At 48.9% G+C, this 14,886-nt stretch overlaps 1 protein-coding gene across 2 annotated transcripts in view; it reads right to left on the bottom strand.

Moving 5' to 3' along the window:
• Positions 1–14,886, bottom strand: part of zranb3 (zinc finger, RAN-binding domain containing 3) — a 38,385-nt gene that overhangs the window by 20,231 nt on the left and 3,268 nt on the right. The window contains exons 2-6 of one of the 2 annotated variants that reach the window (XM_077021480.1): positions 10,223–10,241; positions 9,590–9,768; positions 8,266–8,497; positions 1,520–1,605; positions 909–1,080 (exon numbers count right to left, since the gene is read on the bottom strand). In XM_077021480.1, coding sequence (XP_076877595.1) covers positions 909–1,080; positions 1,520–1,605; positions 8,266–8,497; positions 9,590–9,768; positions 10,223–10,241 — 688 coding nt within the window. Of the gene's footprint in view, positions 1–908; positions 1,081–1,519; positions 1,606–8,265; positions 8,498–9,493; positions 9,769–10,222; positions 10,242–14,886 lie in introns of those variants that run through there. The other variant, XM_077021566.1, reaches the window with a different exon arrangement.

Here is a 14,886-nt window from a genome sequence, read left to right as displayed (position 1 = left end):
CACACACACACACACACACTCTCTGCAGAATATGCTGTATATGCATTTCACTCATGCCCACACACACATCATACATGCATTTGATACGCACGCATGCACCCACCCACACACACACACACACAAACACAAACAAACAAACTTGACAGAAAGGTGGCTGGACAGAAAGACCAAAAGGAGAGGAGTGAGCAAAAGAAAGAGAGAAGAAGAGAGAGAGAGAGAGAGAGAGAGAGAGAGAGAGAGTGTGTGTGAGAGAGAATCATGTGATTCAATATATACTTTCTTCTGTGAATGACTGAGCTCGTCACAGTTAGAAAAGAGAAATAAGAGATACGAAAAAAGTGTGATCATGGACCAGTGAGATAAACTGATAATTAGTGCTAATCGAATACCATCGCCTAGCAACAGCCATGGAGCGGTTACAGAGAGGTAATTAGCGCTATATTTATCCTCTCTGATTCTGTCTCATCTCAGATTGGCTGATTGGGGAGTTAGTGTCTGTGTGTGTGTGTGTGTGTGTAAGAGTATGAGAAATGGCTCAATTGGATGAGTCAATGTGAATATGATGGAGCATGTTTATGAACCTCAGTGTGAATAAATGAATGTGTTCATGTTTAGTGTGTGTGTGTGTGTGTATGTATGTGTGTGCATGTCGACATAAGTGGGAGCTTATCTTTCTGTGTGTGTTTGCACGTACTCATGTACGCTGCATTATGTGGCATGACAGCGGAGACCACGGCCCAGCAGTGAGTGCGGTGAGGTGCAGGGGAAGCAGACAAGATCTGTGGGTGTGTGTGTGTGTGTGTGTGTGTGTGTGCACGCGCGCCTGCGTCAGTCTTGCTGTGTGCGTGTCCTGCCTCTCTGCTCAGCAGAGCCTGGGGTCAGGACTAGCAGGGCAGGGGTCGTGCTACCTGGGCTGCCGGTTTGGGCAGGTCAAAGGGTATTTTCTGGCGGATTTTGTCCGGTAGCTGCGTGAGGACCTCTGCCTTGAGCCTTCGGATCATAATCTGACTCAGTCTCTGATGCAGCTCGTCCAGATTAGACGCCCCGCGACAATCCCACTGACGCCTTCTCCCAAAGAACCTGGACACACACACACGCACACTCAGTCACGTCACGGAGCTGCGCGTGACTACCGGGCAGGGCGTCTGGACGTAAACGGCATTTTCCTGAGCTCAGCACACGTGTGCGGATCACGTGACCATTTTCAAAATGCGTCAACTTTACGGATCAGCAGACTTTCCCCATCCAGACTAGACATTTCACCATTTATTAAGAAGTAAAGTTGAGTGGTAAACTTTGAGATTAGTGCATACTTCAGGTGTCAAATCATCAAAGACTTTATTATTTAAAAAAAAAGCACTTACTGATATAATTTACACTAAACTAATTAGAAAAATGTATAAATAATTTGCAATAAATTAGCATAAAACAAGCATCACTTAAACTGAGCATTATGCAACAGCAAGCGCTGTGCATAAACGATGCTCATTACTCTGAGCGTTAACAATGAGGGTCTTACTTGTAGTGAGCATTGCAGTATGTTTTAGCGTAGTCACTCCAGGATCCGAAACGCCTGGGATACAGCGCGTCTACCTGCATGAAGAGCTGATGGAGGGAGGGAGAGAGGGAGAGAAGAGAGGGGAGAGAAATGTGAATAGAGAATTGCCTTTCTGTATCTTCACTGAACAAGCCCCACCGTCACCACCTGCTCAGAATGACTGTTTATGTTCACATCCATAAATGTCTGACTGCTGTGAACGAAAAAAATGTAAAACAAGTAGGAAAAAAATAAAAATCTCTCACACACACACACACACAAGCATGTTGATTTGCATCAGTCATTGACAAAAAAAATAAAATAAACAAATAAATCAGCAAAAACAAAACATAATTAATTACGTGCTTTCTGTTTCTAATTAAGCTCGTTTTTTCTGAAGCCAATGTGCTTCCATTTTTGAGCAGGATTTCTTAGTAGCCTCTCCACCACAGCTAACAAGCACAATCAAACAGGAACAGACTGGTGTTCTGGCATCACCCAGGCCGCCTACAGGTTTCTTATTATACACAGCAAAAAGCAGACAAACCGCATAGGGGAGGGAGAGGGGTGTGTGTGTGTTGGGGGTGGGGGGGTTGTGTTGAAATCATAACTCCGATTTTCTCCATCAGTATCATTGGAGCCTCTACATCATCTCAGCAGCAGCGGTTTTTACAGAAAAAGACCTGCAACTTGGACCGGCTCCTATGTGGGAGTAGGAAGAGAGAGAGAGGTGAGGGAGGGAAAGAGAAAGAGAGAGAGAGAGAGAGGGAGGCTTCAGCCAGCGAGGGCGAGCAGGACTCTGCTAATGCTGTTGTATGGGAATGTTCTCACGGCAGAAAATCACAGTCCCCTCACACGGCACCGGGGAATGGCGGTGGAAATAGCCGGGGCAGAGAATGCAAATGGCAACTCAGCTCCCCATTATTCACTGGTTCTCTAGTTGCTCACTCACGGCACTGAAGGTTCACCCCAGCCTCCTCTGAGAAGTGGCCATCGGTGTCTGGCGTGGCGCTCCAGAAGCTTCAATAGCGTGATTTGTTTTGGAATAATAACCAGCAATTATTTGAATCCAGGTTCTAACTGCTCATTTCTCTCAGCAAATGTGTTCATCAAAGCTTGGCATAATGCCACTAAATAAAACGAGAGATGGGAAGAGAAAGGGAAGGAGAGGGAGGGAGAAAAAGAGAGGGAGGGAGAGAGTCAGACGGAGACACACACACTCACACACACTCACACACACACACTCACAGCACTGTTACTGTCTCTGACCCAGGTCTCCAGCAGTAAATCATCTCTTTTCAGCCCCCGCTGTCTGCGGCGAAGCCGTCGCCCAGTCCCCAGCCCCGAGGTGAAGTTAGCGCCTCCACCCGCACCACACGAAGGCCCAAAGGACGAGGCCACAGGGGGCAAGGACGGGCGGGGACACGGGCGTCCACCTTACGCACACACTGCTGCGTGCCTTCAAGGCATAGTGTATGCAGCTGATTAGCCTCCAGTGAAAACATACGTCCAGTTTATCTCTCTCTGCCTATTTAAATATTTTTTTTTGAAGGTGTGCAGTTCTAGAGACCCTCACACCGCGCCGACACACAGGATGCATCTCTAAACAAATCTTAAGCGGCGTTGTGGGTGTAACTATAGCGTAAGTTTACTATAGTGTGTTCTTCTTTATTATCTGTGAGAGGCAATTGGTTATAGCAAAGCAGCGTGCCAAGGTGTACTAGCCCGATTAGCACCTCGTTACGCTGGAAATGTTACCTAGCTAACTTCAGCCCTTATTACATTCATCACATTCATGAAGATTAAACACGGTCATCCTCTTGATATTGGCTTACGTATTAATTTTAATATGAGCTACTCTTCCGTCCTGGTTGGTGAGCAGATGGCTAAGGATAGCCGCATAAATGAGTTATAATGCAAATCCGATGAAACAAATGTCTATAATGAACACCGTCACCCCTAGCTGACGGAATGAAACTAATGCCTTGCATTAGCGAGGAGGGTTTGAGCGAGACGCTGGGCTCTCGACGTCTGCCGACGCTCTCTCAGCCTCTTTGAGCCGTCTGTGCTTAAGGGTGTTCACGCTGAGCAGGCACTGAGTGTGCACGGGAGGGCAAGAAAAAGCGTGCACGCAGAGCCGGAGAAGAGCGTGCACGGGAGGGCAAGAAAAAGCGTGCACGCAGAGCCGGAGAAGAGCGTGCACGGGAGGGCAAGAAAAAGCGTGCACGCAGAGCCGGAGAAGAGCGTGCACGGGAGGGCAAGAAAAAGCGTGCACGCAGAGCCGGAGAAGAGCGTGCACGGGAGGGCAAGAAAAAGCGTGCACGCAGAGCCGGAGAAGAGCGTGCACGGGAGGGCAAGAAAAAGTGTGCACGCAGAAGCAGGACAAGAGTACAGAAAACTCAACAAGCCTCCTTTTCTGCGATTCTATTGGCCGATGCCATTCTGTGGCACGTTACGTGGGTACGTGCCCCGGGGGCATCCTGGACAGCAGGGCAGTTTAACCCTTTCCTTTACCGCGGCAGGACACTGCCGCAATGTGTCTCCGCGGTCTCGGGAGCCTCCGTGATTCAAACGCACGGCGGCTTGAAGCCCTAGACATCCCCTGGAACAGGGAGGAAGAGTGCGACGGTGAGGATGATGATGATAAAGATGGGTGTCGTCACCCGTCATGCTCCGGATGACATTCTGATTGTTAACGGCACTTTAGTGGAGCTGTGTAATGGCGCTCGGGGGCGTTCCAGGGGTGCAGACTGGGAGGACCCTGCTGTGGTGACACCATTTGTGGGCTTCTGTAATAGCGGCCGCTATGCTAGGCTTCCAGCTTAATGACACCACTACCGATCAGTCACTTTTTCATGTTTACCCACAGTTCCACCTTTCTCCCCCTGAATCCGGGAAAAGATTCGGTTCCATTTTCCATGCTCTAGCCACTTAGAAAGCCTGACTTGACCGAGAGAGAGAGAGAGAGAGAGAGTGTAAGAGGAGTTGGTTATGAACATCTGAAGTCCATTCATGGCTATTTTGCCATTATTACCCTCTTAATGAATGTGTCCTCGCTTCTTCTGTCCTAGCGGACATCTCTCTTTGCGTAGCTTCTCCAATGAGAAGCAGTTCCGTTTCCCCCTGTACACTGTAGGGTGCAACCTAATCACCAGCCTTCAGATGACCCTGGCAGCGGTGCCGCTCTGGACGGGACCGTGTCCTGCCGCGTCCCGCCGCTTCCTGCGACGCTCGCCGTCCAAGCCGCCCCGCAGCTGCCCAGAAGAGCGTCCCGGAGCCCTTCCCCTGCGCACGGCCAGGCCAGGGCTGCGGTCCAATCCCCAGCAGATGGTTGAACCGCGCTGGAAAGAGACGTCGCGGCGGGGCGATCTGCGACATCCGTCACGAGTTCGAGAAGAAGCAGGCGAGAGAGTCTCGTTTCTCCATGCTGTTGGGGAGCGGCGGTTTCCGAGCGGGTTCTGCTCCCTGGTCTCCGATGCTCTGAGGAGGCTCGGGGGGCTTCCGTGGTTTAGGCTCGAGCGCAGTCTGCTGTGCCACCCCACCAAAAACGTTGCCCCTGTTATCTGTGTTCAACGCCCGTCTCCAGAGGCCCGTGGCTCACCACACATGGACGCGTTCTTCTAGATGCCAGCTCGCTCCGGTCCCAGCACCCATTCGACCCACTGCGGCATATGGAGGCGTGGCCTACCTGGGCTGGTGACTGGTCAGTGCTCCGTCCATTAAGGGCTCACTATGTACAAATCAAAGCCGACCCATACGTGGTCGATATCGCTGGCATCTGTAGGACAGAACACATGAAAGCGGTGCTCCCTCTGGAGAGGGACGAAGGGACTCCGTCCAGGCCCTGTGTGGTGTGCGGTCCCGGCCCATTGGCTTAGAGCCGCGGGGCAGCTGCGGCCTCCTGCCCCCGCACAGATGGTATGGTGGTGATACCAGCCGCTGCATTACGTTTTAGCCACTTCGCGTTCCTTTATCTTCCCCGAGCCAGTATGCGGGGTGGCAGCGATAGGGATGGTGGATCTGTGAGCGATGACTGCTTCAGAACAGAGTGCGCTGCTGCACCTGGACTCTTACCTTTCACCCAAGGGCCGTCAGAAGCACGTGTAAATTGCCCTTGGCGTTCATCAGCATATTCCATCAGCACGTGCTCCCTCTGCTACACCTTATGACCTTGAGGGTCTGGCTGGCGTGTTATGCTCAGTGACACTTTTAGACATGTCGGAGATCGACTTGTGTGTCTGCATGTTACGGGAAGAAGGATCCGGGTCAGCGCTACTTCAAACGGAGGTTCTAACACCGGACAGCGTGTGCGGTTTCTCTGGCAGAGCGGGTGGCTGGACACTCCATCTATGCGGGCGTGCTCGGAGGGCTTCTCCACTCATAGATCTGCGCCTGTGCCATTTGGCCACCAGCCAGCTGACTTGGCGGAGTGATTCCAGGTCAATATTTCTCCCTTTAACGAGATGAGGGTTGGCAGTTCTAGGGGTTGCACCCAACACCCCTAGGGGTGACCGAAAAGCCCCCTGCGGTGACCCCAAATGCACGGAGCATCTCTTGGCTGCTTACTCTCATTCATCAGTTCGTACCGGCAAAGTCTTCGCCACGCTGGAGCACAGAAACACGGCTCGGCATCTCAAAGTTTACGCGCGGAACTGTGGTCTTTCCGGATCTTTCCGATCTTTTCACACTGACGTGTGTTGCCTAAAAAATGTCTCAGGATAGAAACAGTGAAGCGTGGAGGTTTATGTAGGAAGCTCACGTTCCCTGTGCCAACGCTTCCCCAACTCTGCACTCTGACAATCACAGAATTAGCAGTTAGCAACAGAGACACTTCAGAACGTTACCTGTTAGACCGCCCAGGTTGTCGTGATTAAATGTGCATGCTGGAACTCCATCTAAATAAATGTTGTAATTGTCCTGAAATTAAGTGGAAGACTGCAGAGTAACAAACTGCGGGGTAATTACCTCTCTGCTTTATAACCTTGTTATGGAAACAAACATGTACCGAAAGCTGTGGCTCTGGCTAATATCTTCTCCTCTACTGCGTTTCGATAGATGTAAAAAATAATTATATAAAAAGCAAATTAATCCCGGTTTAACTGCTGTAAAAGGCAGTGAAGTATTTTAGCATGTTTCAAAGAGTACCCAGTTAACGGGGAAAGCTGATCGGATTATTTCTTTATTTTGTGTGTATCCCAAAGAAAGACCCCTTGCTGTGGCTAGTCTCTCCGCTAACGACTAGCTGTCACCGTTTCTTTTGGAGTGGAGTACTGCATTTTGTGCCTCTGCAGTGCTACTCCCGTCTCCACAGATGTGCGGTGCGAGGCCAAGACTCTGGGTCTACAGGACCACCAAGACTCTGGGTCTACAGGACCACCAAGGGCAAAGACGACGCTGCCGCTGGCATTACACCAAGTGCCGAAACGAAAATAAATAAATAAAGGTGTTTTACTTTACATAAGCTGTTTCTCGTAGCTAACTTGAAATTATGGTTAAAATCACGAACTATTGTGAGTTACTCCCTTTTTCACACCATTACTCCCTTTGTCACGACTTATGGTGTTTAACACGAACTGGCTGTTATTACAGTGGAGCATTAGTTAGAATACAGAACACAAAGTTCTAAGTGTACAGGGTCAGTGATGATTTAGTAATAGACCTTTAAGAAGAACTGGGACAAACAGAAGAGGTGGTGGTGGATTTAATGCCCCTCCCCCTCCCCCATGCGCGACACACACACACACACACACACACACACACACACACACACACACACACACACACACACACACACACACACACAGTGGAGATATTCAAGTTCCTGGGCACCGTCATGTCCAGGAATCTGTGTGGGAGAAGAAAACGTTCTCCTCTGACAGCGGGGGGACATAGGAGAGAGCGTTCTTCCTGCGACAGCCGAGGAACATTTCGACCTGCCCGCAGAGTCCCGTGTTTGTCGAGTCCTTCTTCACAGAACCATCTGCCTTGGATCCTCCTCCTCACCAGAACGAGCCCCGACCCCGGCGCGGGATCAGGACGGCGGAGAGCATCGCAGGGCGGAGTCAGCCAACGCTCCAGGACATCTACAACAGCCGGGTGATGAATGGCGCTGGCAGAGACACCAGCTCACCCCTCTCATCCTGGATATCCTCCCTCCCAGCCCCGTCCCTCTGGCAGAAGACTCAGGGCCATCAAAGCCAGCGCAACCAGACATGCAAACATCTTCTCCCCCCAGGGCTGCAGGGCTCAAGCACCACAGAGCACTTTGCCGATTAAGCTGTTCTTTAAACTTTCAACCTTAAACGAATCAACAACCTCCCTTCCTATGCTACAGCAACCTCTTTGTAGCGCTTTCAAACTGTACAAACTTTGTAATTTTTTATTTTTTTTGCAAATGTTCATATAATTCTGTAATATAATTTTGTACACAATAGTTTTTTGTTTACTCTGACCTGAATATGTATAGATATCCATACATGCGCCTATATTCACAAATCCCTACATGTCTAAGCTGCCCCTGCCAGCTCTATACTGCCTTTATTCTTTATCTGAACTCAGTTTATTGTATTTGTGGTTTTCTAGTTAAATACCTGGGAATCGTTTGCAGTATGTTACATACTGTAAGTGCACTCACCAAGACAAATGTCTTGTATGGTTAACATATTTGGTGAAATAAAGTGACAGATTCTTGTTGCCATGGCAGCACTCCTCCTCTAGGTGACGTTTACCTCTTCTGGCCTGCCCAGTGCCGGAGTCCCCGTGAGCAGTATGGCCCGTTTCGTCATCTGGATGACCGGCACCAGGATCTTGGTGCGGGCTGCGTTCCTGGACTTCAGGTAGTGTGACTCGTCCACTATGACGACTCCGAACTGCCTCGCGTTCAGAGCTTCCACCAGGGGGCGTGCGTCTGTGGTGAGCAGCCCGTAGCCCAACACCGTCACCTTACTCTGGCTAATCCCACTACGAGAACACAGACAATATAATCACCAACTCCTCCACGTTTCCCCAATGTGGTTTGGCAGGAAGCGGACACATTCACAGTGGTATGCGGATTAAAAATAACACACAAGTGATCCACAATCTCAAATCAAACAAACCAGCGTTTCAGCTCTATCCATTCTGGGCTAGTCTAAAGAATAATCCACCAACGTCACTTCTTGGGTTCACCGAATACGGTGACAGTCCTCATAATGTCAGCCATATAACAATAAAATAATTTAAAAAATCAACATTTGCACATTTGTCCTGCAAGCCAGTGGAATTAAAGCATTACGCGCACAGCTGCAAGGCTGCTGAGAAGTCGTTGCCATGGCAGCAAGTCACCGGTTGGTTTGACCTGAAGCTGGGGTCCTCTGGAATCTGTAAAAGCTCTTTTTAGAAAAACCCAGACGGCAACAGGAAGTGCGAGAGTCTACATACCCGTACCCTGAAACACCCTGAGCCCTCATGCTTACGTCCCGTGCGTTGACCCCCCCCCCCCCCCCCAACACACACACACACAGTGTGCTATGCCGCAGAAAGGGTGGAGAAGTTAGCGTTAGTGGAGCGCCTGTGTGTGGGTTGGCGCGCCTGGGCTCTGGATGACCTCAGCAGAAGGTGAAGATGTCAGATCTGCTTTACCGAGTCCTCCACAGTTCACGGGGTGTTAAAGGACTCCCGGTGAGCTAGTTAGCCACTGGAGCTCCAATCATGTTAATGTTAATAGAATTTACCGATTACATCAGAATTACTGAAGGCATTTTTCTGTGCTGGAAAATTATTAATCTTTCTTAAATCTTTTCTAAAAACAAGCAAGCAATCCCCCAAAACAAAACAAGCCCTTTCACTAACACAAAAAAAAAAAACCCAAAAACAAAACAAAACCCCTGCTTGTGTAATTTCGCCTTGTCGGAAGAAGCGCACTTCCGTGACGGAGCCCCGCTGATTAAGCTGTTCCGCATAACCACGGCAAATCACCTCATCGTTTCACCCAGTTCAGCTGCACCATCGCGGGACTGACCCGGGAACCGTAACGATCAGGAAGAGAATGGAGGGAGGGCGGTGGGTGCATACGTGATGTCGGCTTTGCTCTCCACCAGGTTGATGTCCTGGGGGCCCAGCTCGGGAACCCAGCGCTCCAACTCCTCCATCCAGGGGTACTTGAGGGAGGAGGGCACCACGATGAGGAGGGGCCACTCGTGCCTGTACAGGTAGGCCACGGAGATGGCCTGCACCGTCTTGCCCAGGCCCATCTACCACAGAACGCACACACACACACACACACACACGGGGAGGCTCAACACGCCGGGCTGATGCACGAGGCTTTATGAACTTTATGAAGAAGGGGGTTAATACACGGGCTAATTTGCAGGGTTCATACATGGTGTTAATATGCGGGGTGAGTGCTCAGGGCTACTTCGACATGATGGTCGGTGTTAATCAGGTTTGAGGTCGGCAACAACAGCAACAAAAAAATCAATTCAGGAGAGAGTTCAGTTCAGGTGAATGAAGGTATTTGTAAATATCTGCTAAAATGTCCTCTATGTGTGATTAGCAATTACACTTAAATTTAGCTCATTACACCCTGAATTTATTTTACAACTTTAAAGTGACATGAATGCAAATTGTTACCTCTCCCCAACACTCACATACACATTCACCATATATTAAATACATCAAATTCAAATTTTGCAACAAGGTGCTTACCTCATCAGCAATCAGGCACCTGTAAAACGAGAATGAGGGACAGGCAGTTAAATAAGAAGGAATTATTGTTCACTACCCCAATTCAAGACATCAATTTCAACACCAAACAGTGACTCCGGAGGTGATCCTCACCTACGGTCATCCGTTAAGCACTGGCCCAAATAATTACCCTGCAAATGACGTTTTTAATTTCTTCCCCCCCAACCCGAATCGATGTCTGGGGAGGCAGGCGGAGCGTGAGGATATTGATCCAGCCGTTACTGTGGAAGCAAGGCTTCCCGTCGAGCACGCCTTGCTCAATATCGTCCGCACACGCCTCAACTCAAGAGCCAATTTAACCGGAACGACCATGGCCGAAAACCCGGGGGGCAATCTCGGAGCCGGTTGGGCAGGAGATTCAAAAACGCTCCGACAAACAGGAGTACTACACTAACGCAGATCACCACCACCGCAAATCAATGGGCAGATTCCAGCCAGTCAAAACACACAGCTCAAACTAATGGACAGCAATCGCCTTTACTCTGTGTGTGTGTGTGTGTGTGTGTGTGTGTGTGTGTGCTCGCTCGTGAATGTGTCCACGTAAACAAGATATTCACAAACTGCGGACTTGTTTCTGCAGGAAGCCTTACATTTAAATATAACCCGGTATCGTCTTTTTATTGAAATCTCATTCATGTCCTGAAAATTGTTCGTGTATTCGTGTGAAGGTAATCACGCGTTGCTTTCCTCTGCATCTGCAGTCGTTCTATTAGTCTGTGGCCCAAAGGTTTTGATCGCCGTGTTTCTAAATTGATCCTTCACGAGCAGGGCCACAATCAGCGCTCCGATCCCGACACTCTGGAGGTGGCGGCGGGGGCCTCGCCGGGGCCGTTTCGTGTCGGTCGGCCAGAGCTAATGCCACTTCCGCTCGTGCGCCTCATGAGGGAGATTTCGTCCTCTCCTTTAATCTTCATTTGAGAGACGCGAGAGCGCGGCGGTGATCGCCCGCCGAGACGCCGAGGGAGCCGTGGCGGATCCGGTGAGCCGGGCTAAGCTGAGGATTTGCACAAAACAAATGAAGCGGTTTTGTAAGTACCGGCGAGAATGAGAGCGCCTCGTGGCTGTGGTTAAATGGAGATTTACTACTGTTTGTGGCCCCACGGTCCACAGTCCTACTTTCAGATACGTGAGCCTAATGAGAGCGAGAGAGAGACAGAGAGAGAGAGAGGGAGGGAGAGAGAGAAATTGGGAGCGAGACCCAGGAGAGAAAAAGACAGATGCAGACAGACAGATGCCGACAGACAGACACCCTGGTGAGGAGGATGAGGGAGCAAGGTGGTATGAGTGTCAAAAAGGAATACACACACTCCGTCTTCAGTTCACTTTCTTACAAGGGAGAACACGATTAATGACCTCTATACTGCAGGTGATTTTTCTAATTGATGTAGCATTTCCTCAGGTGTGTGTGTGTGTGCACGTCCAAGTATTTACACGTGTATAGGTGTGTGTGCCATTTTCACACTCATTAATCACTCTTCTTTAAATAACCAAGCGTGTGCCAAGAGCAGCACCGCCTCCGGGAGGAGCTGGTGTTTCCGTCCGACGGCTCCACCTCAGGACCTCCCCCTCGTCTGCTCGGCTTTCCACGGTGTCTGTGAGCAGCGGGGGGGTCCAGCTGCCGCCCATCAGCCCAGCCCAGGGGTTCGGCCGCGCACCACATGGCCAAGGAGTTCAGAGACCTGTCCGTATCGTCCGTATTCATCACACGCTCTCCGATTTTTGCCTCTGTGTTGCTGGGACAAACGGTAAAGGCTGCCAGGACGGAAAAGATAATGGACCCACTGCAGAGCCAAGGGGAACTCACCCCTTAAGCTTCTTTTTTTTTTTTTTTTAGCCTACAAACAGGTATTATCACGCGTTAAAGCGGCAGCGAAGGCTTCGCTCGTTCTTCGGTCTCTCCGACTTGCTTCGCGGTGTCTTTAATCACCTCTGTATCTTTCCCTTCGCGTTCAATTGCTCCCACAATTACAACACAATTATACGCGCCCCTACCGAAGTGCCTAGCCATGGCCTTGCCAGTCCTGATCAATGACATTGATCGGCTCGGCGGCCTCGCCGGATACGCTCCTGCCACCGCAAGGCGGGCACCGGCAACTGCTGCGATAGCAGGTTGATGCAGCAGGCTGCGTTCAGGCCCCATTAAGCCTCGTAAATGTGTCAGCATGCTATATGCTAATCTGGGGTCCCGTGGCACCTGCACTCGTCAATGTGCGGTTTCACACTTAAACATCACCATCAGCAGGGCCGATTAATCCAATCAGGGCGTATGCGCGCGTACACACGCGTGAAGAATCGTCTCCTTGACTGCCGATCTGAAAACCGCAACCTGTGTGCTTACGTCACTTCTCAAAGGGACAGGGGAGAGGTCGCATCGTGTCTGTACGAATCACATCCCGGGGGCGTTGTGTCTGGCATCGCTTCGCCATCAGATAACTCCAAAAGGAAAAGGTTTCCTGGTTTCGCCAGCCCAAAATGTTCCCATATTTTTCATAATATCGATCTACATTTAGATTCTTTCTCTTTAAACCCAATCATGAATGTGATTGGGTCGTTAGTGTGTAAATATGAAGACGGAGCATTTGATGCACTCCGGTGCCCCTGACAGTGTTAGTAAACCATGGTATAAGGCACTGCTGAAACTGTCTGAAAGTCAAAACCAGAACCCTAAGAATAGTCTACACTTCTAGCATCTCTGCGCTGCCTGCTCACAGCATGTTCGCTATGAGATTTTGTCCCTTTGTGTGTGTGTGTGTGTTGCACTTCTATAAGGAGAGCAGGTCTGCTGCAGGGCGTGTTATTGAATTGTGGAGAAGGAGAGAGTGTGAGAGAGAATCAATATGTCAAAAAAACAGTGAGAGGTTATATTCTGCTGTAAAAAAAGCACGGAAATACATCTAATACCACCACAAGAATCACTCGAGTCAAAACAGACACTTTCAACACACACAAGCACTTACAAACATTAAAAACAGATAATGGAAAAATAGTATATTTGAGTTTGACTTTTCCTTCTTCTGTTGTAGATGTCTGAAAGAAAATGAGATGCCTGAAAAGAAAAAACCCTAGATCATAACCACAATGCTATCAACTATCAAAACCACAATGTTAACTACAGTGAGGAAAATAAGTATTTGAACACCCTCCGACTTTGCAAGTTCTCCCACTTAGAAATCATGGAGGGGTCTGAAATTTTCATCTTAGGTGCACGTCCACTGTGAGAAACATAATCAAAAAAAAAAATCACAATGTATCATTTTAAAATAAATTTTTTCTGTGTTACTGCTGCAAATAAGTATTTCAACACCTGTAAAAATCAAAGTTAATATTTGGTACAGTAGCCTTTGTTTGCAATTACAGAGGTTGAATGTTTCCTGTAGTTTTTTACCAGGTTTGCACACACTGCAGCAGGGATTTTGGCCCATTCCTCCACACAGATGTTCTCCAGATCAGCCCGGTTTCTGGGCTGTCCCTGAGAAACACAGAGTTTGAGCTCCCTCCAAAGATTTTCTATAGGGTTTAGGTCTGGAGACCAGAACCTTGATATGCTTCTTACGGAGCCACTCCTTGGTAATCCTGGCTGTGTACTTTGGGTCGTTGTGTTGAAAGACCCATCCATGACCCATGTTCCATGATCTAACTGAGGGAAGGAGGTTGTTCCCCAAAATCTCACAATACATGGCCCTGCACATCCTCTCCTTAATACAGTGCAGTCGTCCTGTCCCGTGTGCAGAAAAACACCCTCAAAGCATGATGCTTCCACCCCCATGCTTCACAGCAGGGATGGTGTTTTGGGGATGGTACTCATCATTCTTTGTTCTCCAAACATGGCGAGTGGAGACATCATCTGACAACAGAACTTTCTCACATGACTCCTTTGGATAATCTGAATGGTCATGGGAAAACTTGACAGGCCTGGAAGTGTGCTGATTTAAGCAGGGGAACCTTCCATGCCATGCATGACTTTAAACCATGATCTCACATGGAGCCCCAGTACGAGGAACATTGACAGTCAGGTTTAGCTTCGTCCATTTTCTAATAATTGCTCCAACAGTTGATCTTTTTTCACCAAGCTGCTTGGCATTTGCCCCGTAGCTCTTTCCAGCCTTGTGGAGGTCTACAATTTTGTCTCTGGTGTCTTTGGACAGCTCGTTGGTCTTAGCCAAATTAGTAGTTGGAGTCTTACTGATTGTGTGGGGTGGACAGGTGTAATTATGCAGCTAACGACCTCAAACAGGTGCTTCTAAGTTAGAAAAATAGGCTAAGTGGAGTGGAGGTGGACTTTTTAGAGGTGGACTAACAGGTCTTTGAGGGCCAGAGTTTTTGCTGATTAGCAGGTGTTCAAAAACTTATTTGCTGCAGTAACACACAAATAAATTATTTAAAAAATCATACATTGTGATTTATGGATTATGTCTCTCACAGAGGACATGTACCTAAGATGAAAATTTCAGACCCCTCCATGATTTCTAAGTGGGAGAACTTGCAAAGTCGCAGGGAGTTCAAATACTTATTTTCCTCACTGTATCATAACCACAATGCCAACCATCGTAGCCACAATGCTAACCATCATAATCACAATGCTAACCATCATAATCACAATGCTATCACAATAACACTACCTGTTA

This window comes from Brachyhypopomus gauderio, chromosome 1, assembly GCF_052324685.1.
Source record: "Brachyhypopomus gauderio isolate BG-103 chromosome 1, BGAUD_0.2, whole genome shotgun sequence".
In the NCBI taxonomy this organism is placed as follows: domain Eukaryota; kingdom Metazoa; phylum Chordata; class Actinopteri; order Gymnotiformes; family Hypopomidae; genus Brachyhypopomus; species Brachyhypopomus gauderio.
The sequence above is the reverse complement of the archived record's forward strand: the minus strand, read 5'-3'. Positions and strand labels throughout refer to the sequence as shown.